Here is a 27,384-nt window from a genome sequence, read left to right as displayed (position 1 = left end):
ATATCTTTGAGAAAATAAATGTAATTAAAGCTGTATTTTCCTTGTACATTTTCTACTAATGAAGGAAGATGAAAAAGCCAGCATATTAACCAGACACAGGAAAGGATTTTGTAATGCCTCTTATCATACGATTCATATTAACACAGGAAGATTTCACAAGAGCTGGATAAGTGTTTAAGAAGGGCAAGATAAAATTTGTGTGCAAAGTAAGCACAGTTATTTAAAAAATTACTTTTTCCCAGTACAGTATTAACTATGTTTAAAGCTTAACTTTATATACAAGCCTCGGGGAAAAAGCTCTTAAATGTCATTTTTTGGGAAACTGTTGAGAGTTTTGTGAAATCTGTTAATTGCACATTGCAGCAGAAATGGATTTAAAAGCATCACTATGGGCCATGGCACCACCTGTCTATAATATGTGTATCCGTGCTCTGTGGAAGCCACTAGAGTTTGAGTTCCTCGTGATATATGGTGCTAATGAAATATCTCAGTGTGGTGCTTGCATGTGCTGTAGTTTAGCAAACTTTTAACAAAGACTCACACCCATAAGGCTAATAAGAGGATTTCAAAAGCTGTGGAACAAAAGTGGTTATCTTGCAAATAATTTCAATATTAATTTCTGTGATGATCATAAATGACAAAATAAGGAAGGAAAAGTTGCATCCCACTTCCTTTGCGAATGAAACTCATTCTTCTCAAGTTGATGTGTAAAAAGGAAGATGGTTACCAGAACCTTGCTGGAATTCGAAAATATTCATATAGTCACTGAAAAATGTCACATCTACCTTCAGAACAACCATAGACAGAGATTATTGTACCACCGAGCTTTCGTATTGGATATACCACTTGCAGTTTGCTAATTGCTATCCGCAAATCATAACTTTCAGGAACAAAACTATTTGGAGAGACCATGGGTTATGTGGAACCAGATCAAAACCAGCATCATTTTAAAAGTGTCTGAGGGAAAAGTGAAGGTAGTTCTGTTTTACAGTAATTTTCACTAAAAAATGGGAGGTAATTTTTTCAGAAAATTAACAATATCTACCATTCATTTTAGCTACAACAGACACAATGTATAGGACAACATCTACCCGTTGTGAACACATAATAGCTTCCAGTGCAAGCATAAAAGAATAAAATGTGATAATTTTGGCCGATAAAAAGAAAATATTATAAGGATGACTACGGAATTTAATTACTGTAGGTAATCCTCTTGCCCTAGTCGACATGAAAACACTCTGAACAGCAGTCCAGACTGCTGCTGTGTTTAAAGGTCCCTTCTACTGCCAGTAATCAGTTGCAGTAAAATAAAATATATAGTCAAATAACTTTTTCCCCTAGTAAAACATATATTTAGAGAGTTTCAATCCAATGTTTAAGTGTAATATAGGTCCATTTCCTATCTCCCCTATATTTGGAAGCCTGCTGCCTGATTCAGAGAGCTGCTGTTTGTAAGGAGTAAGATAACTAATTTTTGCTGTCTGTGCACTAGGTGTCTACATATGAGCATGTTGTCAGAGTCAGTTACTAATCTAGGCATCTGGTGTCATTGCAGTGACAACAGGTGTTCCTTTCCCCTGCCCCCTAGCTACAGACAGACACAGCTCCCCTACTAATTTTGTGTAGATTAACCGCCAGGTTAGCTGACAGACTGGATTTACTAGCCCTCCACGGATTACAGTCAAATTTTAGATACCGGCTCACGTGGTGACACTCAAATTCAAGAGTCCTAATTCTGAGCTGAAACCCGTGCTCTATAGGATACAGTATAAGGTTCACCGTTTGTAAACATGTTTTAATAAGGAGCTGATGTAGCCTGTAAGTATCCTCTGCTGGACACAATTTAAACCCAAGACTTCATATTCAGTAGAATAGTTAATGTCAATTAATTCCATCCCCATAACATTATTAAACCTGTAGTAAAAGTAAGGATTCCCTTGATAATTTGATGTATATTTTATATCGTAATTTATAGAGATTTGACTTTTAAAAAATATTGTGAACTGCTAACATATTAAAAATATTACATCAAATAAAAATAATTTCTGTGTAACATCTAATTGAAAAGGAGATAAACTGCATATTCACTTTTTATAGAAACTAGCGTCTTTGCAGAATCAAAACAGAAATGAACCATTTGGTGGACATCCTTGTTTATGAAAAGTTCATCTGAACCAACATCAGTGACTTATGCCATATGAATACTCACTTTTTTACCTTTGTGTGATTATATGTAAACATTAGCTACACAAGCTAAGTTCTCCCAGTGGGCCCAACTGTCCATCTCAATTGCTTCTGCAGTTTAAAGTCAATATGTGTTACTATTCCCTATCAAATCTGAAGTGCTTTGTGGGATGGTGTTGGCAACTAGAGATGAAATCAGCTTTGCCAGGTTTACAGATATTTTCACTCCCTTTGCTATGTATGTAAGATGCTACAAAGACCATCTAATGATGGAAAGCTATATTCTCTCTCTCTCCTCTTTTCTTCTATATAAGGATATTTCCAATAAGTACTCATGAGTGTCTCCAGTTTCTCATTGTTGTTCTGTGTCAGAGCCACAGCCATAAGCTTTCAGAGAAAGGTGCCTTCATAACATACACGTTTCTATTTTTTATTCCTGAATCTTATACTTGGTATCTACCTAATCATATACTTGTTTAATCAGGGGACCAATTTACTGTCACCATTTTATGTTTAGGTATAGTCCTGAATATGTAATACACTCTTACAATCAGTATAAGAAAATGGAAATAAAAGAAAAATATTACTTCTTTTGGGAAAAGAGGCACTGAGTGACGGGAATACAGAAATCACTGAAAAACATACATTCAAGTCCCTTGGAAACTTGGCCCATTTACTTTCATATACAGTATAATAATTATTTAAAGCCTTTTTTTGCCTCTGTATTCACTGTGGAATATAGTATAAAACCAAGAGTCTATATTGCAGTTCTCTAATTAATTTTGTCTTGTTTAAATAACTGTGTGAACATTATCTGAACTCTCGATCAAATGCATTAACTGTTTGAAAATAATTCACTCATTCTCTTCCATGTCTCTTCCCATCTAGCTCTTTTTTCATTATTATTTAATTGAATTTCCCTTTTTCAGCTTTAACAGCACCTCACAGGAAACTAGAATAACAGTATTTGGATTGCAGTGGTCATGTTATGCTTGGCTCATTAAATGTCCTTCTAAGTGTTTTTACTATAACGTAGACACGAGGTTAGCACAAAATTTCTAAGGACATGGGGCAAGAAAGGCTATGAAAGTCCTATTTCAATTTGATTTCATTGTGTATGTTTTTACTCCTTACTATCAATGTAAGTTTCACTTTAAAACTCCAAATAACAAGGCCATGCTCTAATGACCTGGTCCCATGCCCAGTGAAGTGGACTTCGATTTAATTGGATCATGAATGGGAGGGATTAGAGGAGTGTGATGCATCTCAGTTGGCCTGACTGACCAAAAGGGCTGCTTTATAGTTAATAAACACTAGCGCAAATAACAGATTATGCAACACAGTGTAACTAAGTCATTTGAACCCAAGTGTTCTGCACTGCACATTATGAAATGGAAGAATAAAAGAAGGGTTTTATTTTTGGACAGATACGTGCAGTTACTTCAGAGAAGAAAAGGATGATTCAAAATATCTTGTTCCTAGTTTATAAAAAGGAAGTACTGGTATCTTAATTGCAGATCATATTTTAAAGAAGTTCATTTAAGAAAAAAATATTTTAGGAGTCTTTATTTTACATTATCACATATTATTCTGAATCACAGGTATTCCACTTTTCCAGAATTACTTGGTAGTTCTTTAAGTTTATTTGTGGCTGTTTTCAGCTTCTGTCCTAAGCCTGAGTAAAATAACACCAGTAAACAGACATAACCCAAAATAGCATTCATTCAATTATATTGCTTGCCTGACTTATTTTTAACAGAGTGAGATGCACACTTCGGGTGGAGATTCAGAACACGATGGTAATAGTAAAGTCACTAGCAGACGCCATCACTGATATTTTCTGGCCTCAGAATTATCTCTCTGGGGTGCAAAATTCATCTACATACGTGTGCACAATTGTGTGTGCAAGACAATTATGTGTTGCTATTCACCATTTCCAACAAAAGAGAACAATCTGCAAACTACCATACAGGAAAAAAAAATAACTTGCTCAAGTTCACAATAGTTATGTGGCACCACAGTTCACCATGATACAGTGCAATTAAAAGCAAAGAGATAAACCTAAATGTCAAGGTCATCCATAATCCTTCCTCCACCAGTGTTAGCATTTATATAATGTAATGTGTATATATGTATGTGTGTTTTACTTGATTTTATGGTAAAATGGAAATTCAGGCTATAGTTTATAGTATCTGATGAATTTGTTGGTTCACTCTTTTTTCATGTCCAGTACAAAATCTGGGAATTTATCACTAGCTCTTGGATTTTGGCTTGCTCAAAAGGGAATAGGAGAAGGGAATCGATCAGTAAACAGAAGGTTGTATTAATCATACAACCACTTTCAACAATCTTCACTGAGCAGCTTACTCAGAATGTAATTTATCTTTTTTGTTTTACTTTTTTATTTTTTTTTCTGACAGTTTTAAGAAGAGTGACAGAGAACACATGGGACAGAGTATTAGAGAAACTGAACCTCAAAATGGGAGAAAGTGTTTTATGTTACCTCCTGGTTAGCAGCAGCTAGTTCTTCTTCCAGTGCAGAGACTCTTTCTAAAGAAACCCTCAGTCGTTCCCTTACCTAGAAGAAAAATCAAAATATGTACAGTAACGTAATTTCTATCAGTTTTTAAAGATTACATAATCTGCCATATGCACTGCTGTATGTCCTGCCAGTCCATTTGCAGGCATGTGTGTTGCATCCTTTCATGAGACATACTGTGGTATTAAACATTTAAACCTAACTGTAGGAAGACTAAACCCACAACAATAGGTGTCAAGCTTTAAATGCCATACTGCTGTTCCACAGTTTACCTACAGTGTTATGGAATACACAGCAAATGCAAATATTCTAAGACCACATTAGGCATTGAAATAAAACATTGTTCACAAGCATCTTTTGCAAAGGATAAGAAAAAAAACATTTTCAGATGTTTTAAGTCCACTCCGTGGAAGATGACTAATCTGTTCATATTAATTTAATGCAACAAACTCTCTGAAAAAAAATAACTTGCAGCATTGCCTTCAGGCACATATACTAAAGATTTTTTATATCATCATGCAGTTTGTTTGGGTTTTGCAGAAAGCCATAAACAAGATATACTCTCATAAGCAGAAAAGATTGTTGTGTTTGTACCAGTTTCAGAGATGATGGATTCTGTTCACAGGATGTCTATGTTCTACATCATCATCATTATTACTACTACTACTACTACTACTATTATTATTATTATTATTACATGCTAATTATTTATATTAAATAACAATTTAATACTTATGAAGACATATTTACTGTTGTTTGAGTGCTCTGGCTCATCATCAGCTCAGGTAGCAATAGGCACTGTAACCTGGCAATGTAGCCACCAGTCAGTCTCCCGATATGACCAAAGGCAAGTCTGACCTAAAGTGATCTTCAGTGCTGTGTGCAGGCGACTCTGTCTCTCCTGACTATTCAGGGAGTCTATGGCAGCTCCTCTCCTAATCTACACATTTTCATTAGGCACCTCACATTAAATGACTTTACAACCTGTCTGATCATTCAAAGCTCAGGATTTATTTCTATACATGTTCCAGCTACACTGTGGCAATGCTGTTCCAGCTGATGATCCAAGGAAGTTTAAGGCTGTTACCAATGTTTGTAGGGAAAGTCAGCATATTCTATTAGACCAACAAATGTATCTGGAAAACAAAGCAAAACAAAAATCCATCTTTTGTGTACAATGGAACATTGTACCTTTTCATGTATGTACAACTGTTTTCACATCCTTGATAAATACAGAAGAACCCTGGAAATGTTGTGTATATCCTAATGCTTTCATACTTTTTCCAGCGATACCTCTCAGTCTAATAAATATTACCTTTCCTTACATACTTTATTTTCCATTACCACTGATAGAAGTGAAATTTTGCAAATAGACTCACTACATCCAAAGAATGGCTTAGACTTTAACAGATGAAAATTACTTAGCAAAACTATAACATAGCATGTTCACTGTACTTTGAAACTAACCAAATGTAAAGATCAGATACATACTCAGGAAATGAACACTAAGAAAAAACCCCAACTATTCAGCCTTTCTAACAAACACAAATATGTAGTACTTTGAGTTTTTTTCATCCTCTTTACATGTTTTGGCTTTATTAAAAGGAGCAAAAATTGAAAATGTATTTTATATATTCACATAAATTATTTGAAGGCTCTCAGGTAACTATAGTTTTACTATACACTAAACAATATTTCTAACTTAACAGAACAGAACTCACAAGTGACGGATACTCAAAGGAGTAAAAGAAAAATGCGTTGAAGAGTGCTAAGGTATAAGAAATATTAAGGCATTCTCAAGAGTACAAAGAATCCTCATTTTTTTTTAGTCCAATTTCTGATTTATTAATTTCCACCTATTTCTTTAGCACTATAAGACTGTAAATATCAAGTGTAAATGTTCCCAGAGATCCATGTTGTGGTTTAAATGGAGATCTATAGGGTGTGACTGCACAATCAATAGCTGAGCTGCAGTAACTGACTGTGCCTGTTCTTCATCAGATGCAAATGAAGTTTAAGCCATCCTGAAGTGGCAGGGACTGAGCCATCTCTGAGTGGCAATGATAAAAGTGAAAATTGCTGCAAATTTTCATTATTGTTTCAACTGTTTCCATACACCAGAAGAACAGAATGCAGTGAAATTATGCAATAAACCCCCCAAATTTTTGTTATTTATTAAATTTTTGTATTATTTTTCATCAAAGTTGTATGTAAAAATCTTTAATCATGAAGCTCGCTTACCAAAATGAGCTACATAATTTCTGGGAAACATCTTCTTAAAGCTTCCAATTTATGATAGTATGTAAGCTCATAATAGTAATTATATATATATATATATATTTAGTATTAAATTATATCATTTTTGCAATATGTAAAACTGATTTGAAATATTATACTTACTAATTCTAATTTATTTATAATTTCCATCTAATTGTATTTTTCACAAAAATACTTCACCTCAAATGCGTAATATATCAGTTATTCTGGCTGTAGTTGAAAATCTTTAATTGTTTAAATGACTGAAAAAGTATTTCCTAGTTCATTTGCTTTTCCTTTTTCCTATTTTTTATATCATATTCTGATTGAAAAACAGTGTCATTTCTCCAGTTCTTCTATCAGCTGCTCCGTGACCTGTTTCTCTATCAAGAAGGACAAAAAGCCCAAAGCCACCATGAGTCCATTACCTGGTACTCACATCTTTCCTCTGTCTCTACTGCTACCATGCTCTGCACCTTCCCAGAGGTACCCCCAGTTCCTCTGTGGATCTTAAAACTCCCTTTTTGTATCCTGCTTCTCTTCCCACCATCATTTCGGCCTTTCACTATCTCTCCACCTTTAAACTCCATGTACTACCAGTGAGCGGTGTGGTCCTGTCTTCAAAAGGCCTGATTTCAATCTCTCTAACCACAGTGGGAGTTGGCAAATAACAATTTCTGAATGGAAATCTCAGCTTAGATGTAAAAAAATACATGAAAAAAATGACAGTCATCTTTCTGGCTTCAGTCCTCTTGGCTATAAGCACTGCTGGGGGACAAGATGACTGAGAGAAAATTCACAAGACGGCAGTTGTAAATACATGAAATGAAATGAAATGAAATGAAATGAAATGAAATGAAATGGAGTTGGCAATTGTACTTCAAATTTTCATAAGTTTCCTGAAACTTCCATGTCTTCAAGACTTAGTGTTTTATAAATGAGAATACACATTTTAAAAATATGTTGTAGGGCGTCTAACACTGGCATTCACTTTGAATTGTGTTAGAATTTGCAAACCAACCAGGCCACATTGCTGAGAAGGTCACAGCTGCACAAGGAGCTGGAATTAGAAAAATTATCCTTCACCTTTATATGCTGTGGCACTGTAGAACTTAATCCCAGGGGGTTTCATACAGGCATTTTAAACCCTGAAAACAACAGTCCCAGGAAATATTAGGCATTTGTTTCAAAGAAAATTTAAGAGACACACTTTTAACGTGGCACTTCAGAAAAAAATAAGTAGAGAATTGACTTCTTTTTTCTGAATGTCAAGCTATTATATTAAAATTCAACTTTTTTTTCATTCTTGCCCTGTTGTTACTCAAAACATGAAACAGTGACAGTGTGACACAGAGCAACAGTTGGAAATTTTTTCCTTTGGCTTGTCTTGCCCTGGCTTGCTTTGCCTTCCCTCCCCTCCCTTGTATGTAGTAAGTTAATGTGCTGCCTTTTCTGTAATTACCTAGCAAAAATTGCGGTCTAATGCCCCCTATTTGTTCAACCTGCCTTGGCACAAAACTCTTTTTCCTGTCATCTGACCAGTGAACAAGGAGTTCAGATACACATTTGCCATGGTGACACTGGAAATGTTGCAACTAATTCTTCATGTTCAACCACATGCATAGCAGGTGTTAAAGTTAACAGAAATGTTTGATTCTATCAGTGAAAAAGAGAAAAAAGTGGTACAGCAGTGGTCTGATCTGAAGGAGAAACCAGTTCTGGTTTATAGCCCAGACACTGTAACTTTATTTCTTAATTTAAATTTATTTCTCAGTCTTCAATTGATTTCAAAATAAACTCGAGGGAGAATATAAAAGAATATAAAATAATATAAAAGGTGAATAAAGATTTCAGGTTGGGTCATTCACATTGCAGGAAAGAATATAAGATAAAATTGCCATACTAACATATGCAGCATACATATAATTTGAAAAATATTTTACTCTGAGCAATATTTACCACTTAGCAATTTTATTCATGTTTTCCTGAAGTTTGTACGTTCATTTGAATAACCTTTGAATCTAAATACAGGGCAACAGCCAAAGCCTCTGAAAAGCCATATACAAATGTATTGCAAGGAATTTTGTACTGGATTCTCTCTTCAAATTTATGTTACAGCAAAAAGGCAAAGAGATTCATCCTAATTTATGAGAGGTGCAGGAAAGGATGTTGTTCTTGGTCACTATCCTGATAGAGACAAAGGAGCAGGAACAAAAGCAAAAGATTCTCTCATAATTCTGATTTTTTATACGATGAATACAGATTAATGGTTAGAATAGTACATTGTCTTCTCCTTTTTAGAAGTTGAATACAGTGAGCAAATATAGTTAACAGAATTAAGTATTGTCTTAGATTGTTTCTCACTTCAGAAATAAAATACTACTTAAATTTCATATGGTCCTTCAATGTATTTCTGTTTTACTGGCACTAGATAAAGCTTTACTAAACAAGGTTTCACAAAGTAAGACTAACCAGGTGTCACCTGATCAGAAGATGCTATAATATGCATTTTTAAAGGACAGATTCCCATGACAGTGCCACAGACACTGAAGGAAAGAGTTGCTCTCTCCATGTTAGAGGGGGTATCCAGGATGTGCCCAGATGACTGGGTATTCCTCTGGCTTTTAAATGCAACCACATTATCTTGAAATGTAACATAGTCAATGTCATGTTAGCACTGCTGTCGGTGCAAAACATCACCCATCTTTCTCTGTCTCCTAGCAACCGCTTCCCACTTTTTTCCTTGCTGTCAAATTCTTTCTTCTTTCTCTCCAGATCTGCGGCCCACAAAGAGCTTTTAAAAAACACTTGCACATGCTAGAATTGAATAACCTTTTTCATGAACAGTCTATTGAATAAAAAGCTCTCCTAGCTACCTGCTAATGAATAAAAAGGTAGTGATAATGTTGACATGAATAGGTTGTTTTTATCTGCAAGAATATTAGGTATACTTTTCTCCTGTGAATTAATCTTATGAGAACCAGTGTTTTTTGAATCTTAGCTAGGACAATAAAACCTTGTAATTGCTTTCCTCTCTCAAGATCAACTGTGCATTTTTCTTAACTCAATTAAGAAAAGGATTTGGAAAAGAAATCGCTTGAAACAGTTTCTTCTTTCCAAATGTACAATTTAAATGTTGAACCACAAGTTTAAATCAAAATACAAAAAAAGGCTGCAGGAGAAGAATTGTGTTCAGACAGACATTACAAGTCACTTATAGGTATATAATGATATAAATAAAATAATAATTTTTCTACTTTTTCCTCTTCCTGAATTGCATATAAGTAATTTGTTATTCCTGATCTACTCTGTACTCATCTATTCTAGCCATGAAGTTAATTTGAGCTTCTCTTTTCTGTTCAACTCCAATGACGTCTAATAAACCTCATCTTCACTTGCTGTATTATAAAGTATGCCATGTATATTCATATAAAATATTCCAAAATATTTCATAGTACTGTCTTACATTATTTCTACAGCTTTTCATTGCATGAAATAACACAAAGAAAGATACCAGCTACTTAGTAGCAGTAAGAGAAGTCTGTGAAATCTGAAGCATTAAGAAGGTCAGGGCTGATTAACTGAATTTTCCATACAAACTATCATCCCTATGAATACAGCTGCAAATTTCAAGTGAATTCTGCAATAGCAAAGGCTATTACAAATATCAAGTCAGATTTTCACATCAGTCCAAGTTGTAACCAGTCTTAACCTCTAGGGTTTAAAATTTGTCCATTTTTTTAACAGTGCTCATTGTTTGTAGGATATAACCTAACCATACACTCAGAAAAAACAATTTAACTTTGAACGTGAAGAAAATCTGGAAATGATAGCAGAACTTCTGATGTCCTGTGTTTTCAGATTTCTAAAAAAATTACCATAATTAGATATATGAATATGTTTGAAAATATGTATAGTTTCTGTCAAATTAAATTTCTAAATAAGAACAATAATACAGTTAGTGCAGTATCAGTTTCATTTGCTGTGACAGAGTTCACTTGCCCAAGGAGACACAATGAGATTTGAGATACACAAAAACCAATAAATCTTTAGAAACTAGATTAACTTTTTCATTATCTCCATGTCATAAAGTGAAAATTCTCACAAAATACACTACAACTATGCAAGAGCAGACTACGAAGACTGTTGTTTGTCATGGCTGGGATCTCGTATAGATAGCGGGGTAAGAAGTTTTACTACCTTCTACTCACTAGGATGTACTTATTGAGTTCAGCCATACAGAACTGGCTCTCTAGCATGGGAATCTCATCCCAAGCTTTCCTTCTCCAGAGAGTGAGGGGATGCTGAAGCAGCTGTTAGACATGGAAATAACTGTCAGCAACAGTCACACTTTCTCTGAATAATGCAATCATGGCCATGATCTCTCTCTGCTGGTCTATCTTTTAGACAAAAGGTAAAGGCAAAGCCCAGACTTGAAATTATTATATAGAGTTAATAAATTTTTTGAAAAAAGTTAAGATATCATTCCAGGTTCTCGTTATACTTAAGGAGGCCTCCATGGAAATATGAATCCTGAATTGATATATTTTCTTTTCCAACTTCCAGTCTGTTTTCTATTTTTCATTGCATTTTGTTCTAGTAATGAGGATGTTTTTGTAGTTCTCATACTGTGTACATAGCAATCCTTGCAAAATCAGTCAAGTTTTGTGACAGAGCTTGTTACAACACCTCAAGATGTTTTAGTGTAGGAAGTGAAGGCATGAAAGAAAATTTGCATTTAAGAAGAACATAAAGACTTTTTGCAGGTTTAAAAGGCAAATATTTTAATGAAAATATCTTGCTACACTTTTTCAAGGAGGTAAGGGTTAAATTTGCTTCAATGACAACATTTTTTGTGAATAGAAAAAATAAGAAAAGTATCCATTATCCATTTGCAAAGTATCATGATACATTTTCAATGCATTTTTGACAGTTTTCATTACTTTTTATCCATTAACCTACTTTGGTTTTGGGCACATTTTCTGATGGGGCAACACTTATTTCCTGTGACAGAAGTATATCATATACCATGCTTTTTTTTTTCCCTCAGTATTTTCTGCAAATTTCTACCCTCAGTTCCCTCTGAGCATAGCAGCAGAGTCTGTGGGAGTGAAGCATAACCCACGATACAGAAGGTTAGGACCCTTTTGACTCAGACATACTTAAGTGAAAGGGAGTAGATTGGCTGCATCCAAGTGTGCTGGGAGACTTGATTAACTTGCCGTAGTGAGGCCTTTTTCATCTTTGCAAGATAATGACAGTCAAGGGAGATTCCTGATGAGAGGAAAATCCACAAATGACAAATGTCATGTCCACCATCATGAAAGGCAGGAGTTATCCTGGGAAGATCCAGGGAAGTACAAGCCGGCCAGTGTTGGGAAGGTTATGGAGCAAACTTTCCTGGAAGCCATTTCCAGGCATATAAAGGAGAAGATGGTGATTCAGAAAAGCCACTATGACTTTTCCAAATGCATATGACACCTGGTCAACCTTATTGCCTTGTGTGATGAGATGACTGTCTCCATGGGTGAGGGGAGAACAGCGAATGTTTTTTACTTTGTCTTTACCAAGGCCTTCTGCAAGACCTGCTGTTTATCCCTATAGAAAAAAAAAGGTGAGATATGAATTGGATAAGTGGATTATACAGCACATTGAAAACTGGCTGTACTACAAGGCTCAGAGGTTTGTGATCAGTGGCACAAAGTACAAGTGGAGTCCCATTGCTACGAATAGAATAACCCCAGGCAACAGGACCGGCTTGGGGAGTGGAAAGCAATTTTGCAGAAAAGACCAAGGGGTGAATAAAGCCAGACATACATAAGATTACGTCAGCAAAAGTTCAGTCAGCAAGTTGAGGGAAATGATTATTCCCCTCAGGACTTCTGAGACTCTATCTGGTTTTGGGCTCCCTTGTACAAGAAAGACACTGACAGCATTCAGTGAAGGCTCACCAAGTTGGTCATGGGCCGGAACACATGGTGTATGAGGAGAGGCTATGAGAGCTGGGTCAGGTTAAACTTAAGAAAGGAAAGTTCATGGGAGACCTTATTGCTGTCTATAATGAGCTAACCAGAAGATGTGGAGAAAACAAAGCCAGATTCTTCTTGGAGATGGACAGTCACAGCACAAGAGGAAAAAGGTGCAAGACTCAACAAGGGAAATTCCAGCTAGGTATTACGGGAAAAAAATTACAGTGGGGGTAGTGAAACACCGGCATAGGTTTTCTCCCAGAAGATATTCAGAAGATGATTAGACAGGACCCTTAGCAACCTGAGACAGTTGGCTCTGCTTTGAGCAGGTTGGGCCAGATGGCCTCTAGGAGCTTTAGTGTACATTATTCTATTAACCTCTTAATAACTTTAACTGATTTCCATTGGTGGAGTAATACCTTATTTCTGAAAGGTCTGAAATGAATCTAACATATAATTATTCTGTTAAAGAAAGTGTAGAGTAGGTGCCTCACATGGCATAAAGGTTTTTTAGCACATTTGGGTGTACGCAGTCTTTTTCACTTCCATTATTTTTGAATAAAAAGACCAATAATGCTGACAATGCATGGTATAATGTGATAGCATTATATCATCAGGTATCTGGGTGATATATAAAATGTCTTTGATCCAATCCTTCTAAAGAGAGATACCGTAAGACAAACACATAATTTTATACAGGATTCGTAACCGAAAATAACACGTGCTAGGATTATAACAAATTCCTTTAACATCCAGAACTCTTTTCTTGATTGATCTTGGATTATATTATAAAAATATTACTTATTATATCAAAATTTTTAGAAGGTTCAATGCATAGATGAGTAGCGCACAGGAAAAAGTATTTTTTGCTAACGAGTTTTAAATTGTGTTTTATAATGGAACAAATATCTCGTTAATATGATTGCAGATGGCTGATTTTTCTACACTGATAATTATTATTACCACTGGGACAGAGACCCCTTATGTACATAATATGTGTATCTGTGCCACTCCAAAATTTTTAAATGAACTGAATACTGATTTTAACATGTTACATTACATTAAAGAAATATAAAAATAGAATTTTCAGATATATAGGTCAAAATATCATATGCAACTTAAATCTAATTCTGTACAATAATTTTCAAAATGAGATGTAAAATAAAGTGTATGGTACCTGCACACTAAAACATTCACAAAAGAAAATGTGTAAGAAGTACATAACTGCTGAATAATCAGAATCTATTTAAAGATTAGTACTTATTATTTCTGATATTTATCCAATATAGAGTCAAAAAGCATTAAAACAGGAGAGCTCCCTAATGTTTTTACGGTTTTATCATTGTTTAAAGAGCTAGATAAAAGATCAAGGCTCAGCCATAAACCTTATAAATCCTCAGAAGGTATTTTTAATAGTTTAGCATTCTGAAAGTCTTAATGACATCCAAAAGCTTACCAGAATAAATTGCTTGTGCTTTCATGCTACATAACTGAATAGAACATATAACTGAAGAGGTATAGCTAAACACAAAATAAGCTTGGACTTAGCATAACTTACTCATTTACCTTTGAACCTGATAGTTCATATAATATGACTCATAACTCACAGTGTTTCACATCTTTATTATCCATGAAAATAAATATTATTATATAACTACAGATACCCTATTTATAAAGCTGGGGTTTTTTAATAGTTCCTTAAATATAGCCAACTTTCGGAGCATATTTCTGAGTTTAAAAAAGTTAAATTTATTGCTATGAGACCGATTAACTGCTTCTACACAACACAGCTTAACTGTGTGATCAGTGGCTTCAGACGCTGTGCTGCACAGTGTCTGCCCTGCTTACCCAGCCATCTCAACAAGAGAAGCGACTCAGCCGCAGAGACGAGCCCAAGCAAATCATCCAAGACAGACTGCATAAGAAACCAGGTTCTTTGCTTGTGAGCAACCGTTCTCACGTGCTCCCTGCATGTGTAGTTTTGAGGCACTTATAATTCAGATACATCACCCTCTGAGCATGTCGTTTCTAGACATAAACTGGATTTCTGAATTCATGTAAAGCAACGCTCAAGGTGATACCCCATAGTTGCACAAAGTTTCATTCACACAGAAGAGTCTTTCCAGCAGAGGACACATGACAAATCCAGTGGAAAGACTCCCTTCATTAGCATGACTAGATGCAGTTATCATCAGTGGTTTTTATCTTGATTATGCAAGCCCTTTATTACTTCTGATAATGAAAGGTCTATTTTAGGTTACCCTACTTGTAGAGGGAACACTGTGCTTATGTATTAAATGCTAAAAACACCTCTGAAACTCAGGAGGTTTTCCTCCTAAAAAAATTTAAGAAGCAATTCCTTTATGTAGTTGGAAAGATCTTGTTCTGCCTTTTTACTCTGTTTTTTAAATCTGAAATACCTGCATTTTCCCAGCAATAACTTGAAAGCATGTACAGACAATAATTTCCATGGTGTCATGTTTATTTAATGGTAAATAGGAGAATCATGTCTGGTGGGGGTGAGATTTGCTTATTTTGAATAGTCAGTACTATTGCCTCCAAAAGACAGCTAAAATGACCTGAAGTGCATTACAGCTATTGGTCATACATTCTTATAAATTTCTCTGGACACGTGTAAATGCTGTAAGTACAGGACATATTCCATGAAGTAAATAAAGAACACTGTTGCTCTGCTGCATTGTAAGGCAAAGTTAAGTAAGCTGAAGAGTGTATTTAGTAAGCTTTTTTCCATACTGTACCTTTTCATCCAAAGCCTTGTGGTGCTCAAACAGAGATTTCAGAGCTTTGAGGACCTCAACTTCACTGGAAACTCCTGAGGGAGACTGTGCTTGTCGTTTCACCACTGTCATCCTCAGTGACCTTTCGTGTCTTGAGACAAGGCACTCCAAATGCTCCAGTAACAGCTATTGGATTTGACATAAAAGGTTATCAATTTTTGTGCATCTAAGTGCCATGGAAATTCTAACTACAAAGTGTATGGTACCAAATGGTGATTTTCTTGGCCACGTCATTGTGGGAGAGACTGCAAGAATTACTGACAACATTTAATGATTCTAAATCGGATGGAATAAGTAGACAAATAGGAAATCTACTCATGATTTCACTTAAAACTCTGGTATGAAAACCGAAAACAACAAATGACTCAGCATAAGGTATTTAACTATGTAACTACATTAAATACATATTTACAATATTACTTGTGATAATAATTGATGAGCATTAACAAGCAAATAACAACCAAAGTCAGCCTAAAACATCATTCAAAAATACTAAAGAAGTTTATAACTAATTCACATTAACTGTAATATATTTTAATTTATACTGGAAGTTACTTAAATATGTAAAAGTAAACATTATGTTTTATTACATTTTTAAGACTATTTATTCTAAATGCTAATGGTGTTTGTTACTTTGTATTACAAACATGATGGAAAACAAAAAGGCTTGTGAAGATAAATTCCAGGCTATCATAAATATCTGTAAAATAACCTGTAAATAACCTATTCTAAAAACATGAGAGAAATACTTTTTCAGTTTCAATTCAATTATTTTTCAATATTGCTCAGAGGTTAAATGAAAAACTAAAATGACATGTTGACGTTGCATAGAAAGCTCCGTACTTGTCTATACTTCCATAGATCTACCATTGCTGTTCTTACTGTCTGAACATAAAAGAGAATTGGTCTGCCATAGGGTTAAAACAGAGTAGCTAAAAGCATGAATCACAGTGCACATTGAATGTATTGTAATTACCAAATACAATTATATCTAAGTCATTGAACTGGAAGTTTGAAAGTTACAGGGATAATTGTTTGCTATTTCTCCTTCAATGTGGTTCTTCATATAGCTACTGTTACTAAAGATATATATTTATCTGTAATCCATAATTATTCTCAGCCTCATAATGACCTTTATTGTTAGACGAATTAATAGGCACAGAGGAGCAAAATCAGATCATAATCACATTATAGTTATAATGTATTGCTACTAAGTTAGGAATGATTAGGTTTTGATGTTATCTTTGCTTCAAACATGGTTCTTGTTTCTGGATTTGCATCTGGTTATTATGTTACAATAACTGTATTATTCACAAAAAATAGTAAACATATATGCAAATAATGTTAATAATTTAAGAATTGCAATAATTCCATACAGTTCAAGACAGGAGGGTATTTCTGCCATTTCTCAATTCAAGTGATAGCCTGTGTTTATCAAGACCAAATCAGCAAGAAATTCACAATCTTTGTCATCTGATCCCTGTAGGACTGAAAGCAAATATAGGTGAATTTTCACTTATTTGAGGCAGTCCAAAGTAACAGACAAATAGGAAGAGATCTCTTAATTATAGAGGCATCATTAACTCGGCATGGGGATGTGGTAAGGTTGTAACACAGATGAGATAAGAATAGCTTCCAGATACTTACAGAGTCTATCTGTTCAAAGCAGTACTTACATACACAGTTAAGTGTTACCATGAACATAAGTGAACTTCTGAATTTTGGTCTAAATTCACGTATCTTTGTGAAATTTCTAGGACAGCTAGTTATTTAGAAGATAGCTGGAGGAAAGCAAGTCAATAGTTGATTTCTGTTGCTGCGGCCTACTCTCTGCCCCATCTCACAGAATCACAGAATCACAGAATGTTAGGGATTGGAAGGGACCTCAAGAGATCATCTAGTCCAATCCCCCTGCCGGAGCAGGAACACAGATGAGGTTACACAGGAATGTGTCCAGGTGGATTTTGAATGTCTCCAGAGTAGGAGACTCCACAACCTCCCTGGGCAGCCTGTTCCAGTGCTCTGGTACCCTCACTGAGAAGAAGTTTCTTCTCAAATTTAAGCGGAACCTTTTGTGTTCCAGCTTGTACCCATTACCCCTTGTCCTATTATTGGTTGTCACCGAGAAGAGCCTGGCTCCATCCTCGTGACACTCACCCTTTATATATCTGTAAACATTAATGAGGTCACCCCTCAGTCTCCTCCAGGCTAAAGAGACCCAGCTCCCTCAGCCTTTCCTCACAAGGGAGATGCTCCACTCCCTTAATCATCTTTGTTGCCCTGTGCTGGACTCTCTCCAGCAGTTCCCTGTCCTTCTGGAACTGAGGGGCCCAGAGCTGGACACAATATTCCAGGTGCGGTCTCACCAGGGCAGAGTAGAGGGGAAGGAGAACCTCTCTTGACCTACTAACCAACCCCCTTCTAATACACTCCAGGATGCCATTGGCCTTCCTGGCCACAAGGGCACAGTGCTGGCTCATGGTCATCCTGTTGTCCACCAGGACCCCCAGGTCCCTTTCCCCTACACTGCTCTCTTGAAAGGAGAATTCTGAGAGTCTGTGTACAAGTCTTAGTTGGAAGGGAAGATAAGAAAATCTGGTTTAGGAGAGAGGAAAAGTGATGGTGACACAAAATTATTGGCATAGAAAATACTTTAATGATAGAAGGAATTATGAATAACCTATAGCACACAGATAAATAAGGAACATGGGAAAAAAAAAAAAAAAAAAAAAGAATATATATCCAGCACCCCATTTTGAACTGGTGTAGACAGACAATCTCAAGAGGGAATTTGAAGTCAGCATGGACAGAAGACAAGAATCCTGTTAAGAGAAGGAAGAATGAAGATAGAAAAGAGTGATGAAGAGGGGAAAAAAGTTAAATAAGGTTCCAAGTACAAGAAGAGGGCAGGGTGGTGGGAACTCAGAATTTCTAATGGGTTGAACATGAACGAGGTTACTATGTGGGATGAACAGAGCAGCACCTTAGACCTTTGTACAGCAACAGATAACATTTAACTTTAGGTTAAGTTACTGCCATGATCAAAACATGTATACTACATGAAACTAACCCTAATGAAAGTCATCCATCTAATATAGATGAAAGTCAATTTTGCCTTTAGATTAGAATTACAATTTTAGAGGTAACAAAGCCGTATTTCAATACCTGCATAGATTTCGTAGTCGTTAAATATATCAAGCACAAAATATTGTGTTGTTTACTGTATAAAGACAGATGAGCTGATGTCTAGCTAAGTGTCAAAATACTCATGGAGAATTACTTCACTAGTTCTGAACATTTCATGCTTTTTCTTCCTGTTCTGTTTCATTCAAGCTAGGCAGTTTGCAGCAGTACATTTCTCCAGAAACTAACTCCTAACACTGGAACTTTCTCTACTGTCAGCCCTAAGTGTTCTCAAGATGGCATGCTGACATAGGTTTCTGGCACGAAAAAATTTCTTATTTTTACTTTTCAACAAAAGTCAACTCTATTTCTCTAAAATTCTGTGAGCGCTGCTTAAAGCAAATCCAGCTGAGCAGAGAGCATTATTATATTAACCAGATCTCCAAGTGCCGCATTAGCCCCAGCTGTGCTGAAAGGGAAGTATAACCCAAGGGTTAGAAACCTGACTGTGACTGAACACCTGATGGCAAATCCTTTCCCCCTGCTCTGCTAAAATGATACTGCTATTTTATCTATCTGTGCCCCAGCTACAATTATATTTAAAAAAAAAAAGAAAAAAGTAAAAAAAAGGAGTAAGAGATCTTCCCTACTTCTCTGAGAACAGCAAATGTTACTACACTGTCAGAGCTACGAAGTGTCCCATTGCTACAATGATGGGAGAAAGGACATATAAACATATAAAAGTGACATTGAAGATAACGGTGTGTCCAAGCAATGTCTAAGTTTAATGACTGAAGTAAATTGCAATATCTTGTGGGTATGTGGGCATGCTGAGGTCTTGTCCCCCTATAGAGTTCAATAATTACTATTCCAAATATTTGTGAGAACACCACATAACATGGTCATAATACTGGTAGTTCACTTGAACTACAAAATAATTGCTAGAAACAGCTTTGGGGGTTTTAGTATGTTGCAATTAAACTCTGGCATTAATAAAGACCATGGGCTGCTGAGCATTTTCTGCTCCCTCACATTGTGTCAAGCTGCTACAGTTGTCGAGCACTCAGAGGGACAGGCAACTTGCAGAGAAAAGAAGACGAAGATCAAGGGCAGCAGGCAGGACAGAATCACCCACGCATCATTGCTGTGCTTTTCCTACTGGAAACCATAAGCTTGACAATGAATTATGGAATAATCTGACAAATTAATTTTACTCTTATGCTAGGCAAATTCTAGGATGCTCAAGATGCTGTGCTGATAATTAGCTGAATGGGACGAAGGCCTCTGGAGCTCTGGACTTACAGAATGTTTCAAAATAATTATTTAAGGACTAAAAAATGCTCTAGTGCATATATTGTGAGTGAATGAAGCATCTTTAAAATGCTAATGAAAACTAGAGAAAATTGTTAGAATATACCCAGATTCCTCTATTTGTCGAATCACTTCCAAAGCACTTATGGAAGAGGTTGATTTCTCTAAAATGCATGGTTAAATTTAATGATATAAACTACATCAGTGTAGCTTGTCACCTACCTATATGATACTATACCGTCTTTACTACATGGACACTGATTTGCCTATGGAAAATGAAAAAAGTTAAAACATTCTTTTTCAGGAATGATGACTCAGTAAGTTGAACTTAATGTGACTCAGTAGAGTTTGTATTACTACAGGACTTGGATTTTAATCAATACAAAATATTTTATCTTAACTTTGTTTTCAACAAACCTGTTTGTTCACAGCAGGATAACAAATTGAGAAACTGAAGTATCAGGAGAGGGTGATGGAGAGAAAAGAAGAGGTATAAATAATGGAATACAGGGGACAATATAAAATATAAGGGATTTACTAAAATGAGACAGTTTTAGCTTAAGGGATTCCTTAGAGGAATGGGGCAACCCAGTTAGAAGGCAATTCACTTTTGTGGTGCAGATTAATATTTTCACAAGCACAGGCAAAATTGAATTTCCTTTCAATCTATATTGAGAACGAACATTGTTCAGTCAATCATCATCTCTGGTGCAAGCAAAGAAGATAAGTAAAATAAGCAGACATGGAGCTGAAGATTATTTCTAAACCCAGTCACAAAACCAGGAATTTTCTTCATCATTGTTCTGCAGTGGTGGAAATTTGCACCTGTGATCATCTAGGGTGACCTCAAATCATTATAATGGTAAATCGCTGGTGAAAATCTTTCTTTGAAAGAAGAAAGTTACAGCCTAACTACAGCATTTGTCCAATGTCTGTCCTTCCGTACATCCAAGACAGGAATGAAAATACTGGCAGCCTAAAACCTTAATGGAAACCCATATATAGGAAGCAAAAGTAGAAAAGAAAATGTAATAATCAGGATAATGATAGAAAGTAATAGAAATGAAGAAAAGGGCTTTTAAGAGAATAATGAATATAAATATAATAACTATTAGATTATACAGTGTCTGAGAATATAGGTATTGAATTACTATATATTACATTTACTACCTATTGTCACCCTGTTTTCTCTGACAGAAGTTCTTATTTTGAAAGAAGAAATACTTGAGTCTAGAAGATAGATCATAATATTGAGGCAAAAATAATGAAAATTACTGTCATTTTCATTCGTGAAATAATGCTTTTGCCTTTACAGAACTTTGGGAAACAGTTACACTTATTTTTATGTGTATAGAGCTTTCAGAATATAAGAACTCATGTTATCATTTTTAAAAAGAAAATGAGTGCCCGATTGAGTTTCAGCACCTATCAAAATGATGTGGCTAAAAGGACCTCTAAGAAAATCAGCTAAATAAAGGAGTTAAACCCATACTTTGAAATATGTTCTTAGAGTTTTCCAACACAATAAAAGGGAAATTTAATAATAAAATATAGGGTTAATTTCTTATCTGTGGGTATTATGAGACACATAATTGAAGATATTTCATAAACCATTCACTAAGGAATTGAGAAAATGAAATATGAATAAAAGGAAATCTAAGTCAGCCTTGTTCACTTTAATAAATGGTTGAGCTCCTGAGGTATTAAGTAAAAGAAAGGCAATGACACTGTCTTTGCTACTGCTGTTTCATTCATGAATATAGGCTTAATTTTTGTTTCTAAAACCACTTGAACTAAAATATTTCAGACCAATTTAAGAAACATTTCAAGCTCTATACAAAAAGCATATGTATGTGTCTGGTTTTTTGTTGTAGTGAAAAAAACATCATCAGATTAATCCATACCAGTATTGTAACGGATTCTTTGTTTCAGCTGTCAAACCATAGCCCAAATTTCCTCATAATCATATTCTGATTTAATAAGTTAATTCTACAAATTTTTTGACTTTTAAAGAATACAGATTGAGACTGGAACAGTTTCTATTAGGATATTTTTGTATATGTTTACAAAGTCCCATGCAATGATTTTCCAGAGAGAACCCGTTTGTCTTCCTGTCAGCAATGCCACACCAATCAATACATACACATATGCTCCTGCATTTTCTATTTTGCCTTTTGTATTGATAAAGTTGCCAACTAAGTTCTTGACTTGTTTCTACTTGAAGAAAGTACAAAGTTATTGACAAGTTTCTACTGTAATATGTCAGAATAATTGAATCACAGTATGCAGTAAAAAAATATATTCAAGATGTCACTAGGAAGCTTTGCTTAAGAATGGTGCTAGAAGGATTAAGTATGAATTTGATTATGTATTGGGGTAAAAATTAAACTCTGGTATTTTGGCTGAGGCCTGGAGTGCATGGGCCCCAAATAAGATAATTCCATTGTGGTGTTTCTCTAATACATGTTACTGTCAGGGTCTGCCAGTGCAGCTTGGCATAGAGCAGCAAATCAGGATGTGTGTTGTCATTTTCAATGGATTTTTTTTTGTTTATTCTGGTGGAAATTGGCAAAAACTGTATGAGGCTGTTGCCAAGAAATAAACAAACGCATAGGTGTGTGTCTAGAATAAAGAAAATCTGCCGGTGAGGCATAATTGAAATGTAGCCAGAACCTGACAGAGTTGGCACTTCTACTTCTTCTTGTTGATCTCCAGTTTGAAGCAGTAGGTACTTCAAACAGTATCTTTATACTGTTACCCCAGGGAAATAAAAGGTTGGATTAAAAAATTCATAAACAGCAATCTGAGCATTTGGAACTCAGCATCTTTATTTAAACGTAGTAGAAAGTGCTACTTGGGACAAAAGTTGTTGTAGTCAGTAGTTCCAGTATGTGTGGTTCTACATGAGCGTGTCCTGGGAGGGCAGGTAAGCCTCGCTAGCACAGTCAAGCTAGAGCTGGGCTAAGTGTAAACACAAGTGGGATCAAAGAAAGAAGCTGGACTAACTTTATATCTAAGGAAAGACATTTAATTTCCTCATTGCAAAAGTGTATCAGCGGTCCTCCACACACTATTCTTTTATCAGAATCTGTATTTAATTAACAGAAAGTTTTTGGAGCAACTTTCTCTTACAAAATATTCATGCTGTTTTGCGTTAATAACAGTATAAATCTCAGTTTGCAAAGTGCACTTTATAGGCGATGCCTTTTCAATGAAAGTTGCTAGAAATCTCCAAACTAACGTCATTAAGACTGTATTATGATGACAACAGCTTTGTATATAAAATGCTGGTTTTTCCCTATAAAAGAAGCAGATATGAGCCTATAAAAGACAGCATGACTTGTACAGCAAATTCCGGCAACTAATGTAGTATATGACAGCTTACATCCTGGCAAGAATGTATGTGTGACATGATAGGGTGATAATTTATTAATGAAAATCCTAGAGGTTTGGTAAGGCATGTCCCCAAATTTTTTCTCTCTCCTTCCACATTAATACTTGGACTATATCTTCCCCTCTTGTTTACTGTAACATCTCCTCCTTTTCCCATATTTTTTCATAGCCTAAATCTTCTCATCTTCAATACTTTTCATTCTTCAATACATTCTTGGTGTTCAGCCTCTCTGAGATCTATTCCGTATGTTCATTACCAGCCTGACTTCTGTTTGATCTGGGACTACTCCATCTCTTTTCTCATACTTTTCCACACCCCATAAAGGCTCCTCTGCTCCCATCTTCCATTTATTGCTCAATTCTGCCTTTTCTGTCTTACCCAGACATTTGCATGCAAATTATTTTATTCTGAGAATTTTCAGAGGGTGCTATCACATATTCTTGTTCCCAGACACAATAAAATTTTCTGACTGAATTATAAGATAGTAAATTTAAGGCTGAAATCTTGTCCTCACTCAGCTGTATGACAAATGACATTTACTTCAAGGGTCACATGGCTGCATCTAGACTAAACAACAGACTGACTGTGATATGTGTGGCAGCCTTCATCTTATCCTTATTCAGATCAAATCCAAGGCACAAGGGAAAGCTGGGTCTGTTATAACCTTGCCTTTTACCTTGATAAGAGATAAGGATACGTGCAGGCCACTTAGGCAGATCCTGGGGCCTGGAAAGCTGCATGAGTCCCTTGCTTTAGAAAGCATTTAAACTGAATTAACTTACCATGCTATATACAAAATCTGCTGGTTTTGTAATATATCTTGCAAACGCAGACACTTATTTCCTCCAGGACTATAGCATGGTAGATACGTGCTGCTACTTAGAACCTTGCAAGTCTCATATACTTGTTAAAAGGCTGGAATTTTGTTGTTTATTTATACAAATTAATATCTAAGTTTATATACAAGTATATTCTTCCTGCTTTACATATACATGTTATCCAGAAAAGGTCTGCTGTATACTTACTCTTGTGTTGTTTCTTTCAGCTTTTAGTTCTGAAATCTCCTCCTCTTTTTCAAGCAGCTGTTCCCTGCATGCATTTAATTCTTTTGTCAGTGCAGCAAATTCCTGTGGAAGAAAATTATATATGAAGTTACTCAAGATGTAAACACAAGAATAATCAAATACATATCCATTCTAGACTTTAAGAATTGAAATAATATTAAGAAATCATCAAAACTAAAATAGCATATGTAACCATCAGCATCTATCAAAACCATGTAAAGTTTAGGCATATCTAATAAAAAACACCTATGAGAAACACTGATTTAAGCTTCGAAACAAAAGTAGGTTCAAGATGGTGGCAACATCCTCCATACATAAGCTACCAGAACCACACCAGAAGAAGAACAGAAGTGGCCTATTTCATAGCAACAGAGACACCACGTTTCACACATAATGAGGTTCAACTCAACATAGAATCACAGAATCGCTTTGGTTGGAAATTCCCTTTAAAATCTTCAGGGACAACCATTAACACTGCCCAGTCCACCTCTAAACCATATCCCTAAGAAACTCATCTACTTGGTAGGTGTTGTTGCCTCCCTGTAAAGCAGCTGTTGCAATATGGTATGAGAGAAAAAAGTTAAGGTATTCACTGATAAAATCCGTCTAATATCAGATTAACATAAGTAATATATGTGTTGTGGGGAAAAAAAACAAAAACACAAACCAAAGCAAACCAAACAAAACACCACAACCCTTCATTTTTACTCTATATATGAATTGAACTATAAAAAATGCATTTGGGCATTATAATGAAGGCTGTGATGAGTCAGAACAATATTCGTGTTTGTTAGTCTAAAATGAGTTTCCTATGAAATAACAACATAAAATGAAACTGGATTTTAAGTTGCTCCCAATTATAAGTTTTACACATACAACTAATAGGTTTTCTGAAAACCACATCTTTTAGTTGCCAAAATTCCTATTGAAATGTCTTGATGTTAGCATTGCCATTATTCTTCAACAATAAGCATTTTTTTTTCTATACAAAGGGCAGACACAGGTTTGTCATTCATTTCAATAATGAAAAGGTTTCACTGCATATGTGTTTATTTTTGACAGGCACAACATATTCTAAACTATGGTGGTTCATATTATCCTTTACAGAAAGAAAATGCTACATGTCTCACAAAAACATACAAAGGATGAAAAGCCTTTAAAATTTGTGATCATGTGTTGGGAAAATGTCTTGACGAACAGCATCACTGCTTAACAAAGATATATAAATATTTTTAAATATTAAGTTAATTTTAGTTTGATCAAAATAGTCAATGCTTAAGAGCACCCACAAGCACCTGGTGTTAAACTGAAGTCATTCCTAATGCCTTCCTCCTGCCCCCAAAGAAAGCGGTTTAAGAAAAAAACATGTCCAGGTGGTTTATCTTATCAGCCAGTAGGATGAAGCTGAGTCTAAATCTACTTATTCAAGACAAAAGCTAACAATGATCTCAAAAGGGCTTGGTTTGCTGCTTCCCCTTGACTTGCTGAAAGCAGCTTTTATCTGAACTAAAGTGTGATGACGGAAGTTCAGTAGCTATTCCTAGGCTCGTTCTGTTTCCATCAAGGTTCTAAACAGTTAATGGTCTATGGTACCATTAATAACATATTAAAAAGTATTCAAATAGATTTCAAGCGATATTCCAACAATGTGTAAATAAGCTGTGCATTTTTTTCTTTTTTGTTTTAATTTTTCAGCAGCTGAAACTGGATGCACAGTAAATCTCCATGCAAATCATACGGTAGTAAGGAAAGTGTTGTTCTAATATCCTCAGTAGATTTTGGTTTAGATCAGCTATTAATCACATGAACGATGTAGTGATGTTTTGTGTCATACCTCCTAATCAGTGTTTTCATTTCACACGCTTGTAGTCAAGAACTTATAAGGCTATGCAGCATACTTTGATGTTAAAGCCCTTAACTTAGCTTTGAAAATGAGATTTACATTTAAAAACTCCTCTCTCACTTTTCAAAAGTATCATTAAAACTTCTGCATGTAGGTCTTACTCTAGGATTCAGAAACTGCCAGTCCAGCAGCGTTATGTTGTCCAGATTTTTATTTAAAAAACTCCTGTCCTTAAGGTTATAACTAATGCTACATATCAAATGAAAATATCATGTTTAATAGAAAGCCAGCAACCTCAAGACAGGTTAAATCAGAATTAGGAAGCACAAAATCACACACATATATATATTTCTTTCTTCATATTCCTCTAAGAGACACTTTACAGCGCTATGGGTGGAACTCCTGTTACTAACATAGAGTTTGTAAGCACAGATAAGTGTCTATAATATTTTCAGAATCTCTCAGAATAAACTTGCTGTGTAAACTATGTAGTATGCCATTGTTATTTACATTTTCTCATTTCTTTGTATTGTTTCAGTTGGAACTAAAATAGACATTTTGGCATATGCTTGGGCAACCGGATGGGTGACAGGTGGTGAAAAGGATAACAAGCATCATCTGGTGATTTACAATTCCAGTTCTTAACTACAGTAAGGCCAAGTAGTCTGATAACATGATTTTGTTCCTGCTGCTTTCTGAAATTCCTCTGTGCTCTCTGCAGTACCAGCATTTACAACAGGCAGTCACCTCTTCATAGCTCTGAAGCTAAAGTGGCCAACTTTCTTCATCTGAAGTACCAGAGACTGCTCGGTCACCAAGATCTTTGGCTGTCTCTGAACTGAATGATGACAGAGTTGTTTGTTTTTTTTTTTCTTGGTGTCTGTATCATAAGCCTTTTACAGG

General features: G+C 35.5%; 1 protein-coding gene across 1 annotated transcript in view; it reads right to left on the bottom strand.

Annotated features, from left to right (window-relative positions):
• PPFIA2 (PTPRF interacting protein alpha 2) overlaps positions 1-27,384 on the bottom strand; it is a 319,033-nt gene that overhangs the window by 92,610 nt on the left and 199,039 nt on the right. The window contains exons 4-6 of the mRNA XM_082043663.1: positions 24,600-24,701; positions 15,708-15,872; positions 4,688-4,762 (exon numbers count right to left, since the gene is read on the bottom strand). Coding sequence (XP_081899789.1) covers positions 4,688-4,762; positions 15,708-15,872; positions 24,600-24,701 — 342 coding nt within the window. The remainder of the gene's footprint in view (positions 1-4,687; positions 4,763-15,707; positions 15,873-24,599; positions 24,702-27,384) is intronic.

This window comes from Streptopelia decaocto (genome assembly GCF_964273445.1).
Source record: "Streptopelia decaocto genome assembly, chromosome: 1".
NCBI classification, from domain to species: Eukaryota; Metazoa; Chordata; class Aves; order Columbiformes; family Columbidae; genus Streptopelia; species Streptopelia decaocto.
This window is presented reverse-complemented; position numbering and strand designations above follow the sequence as displayed.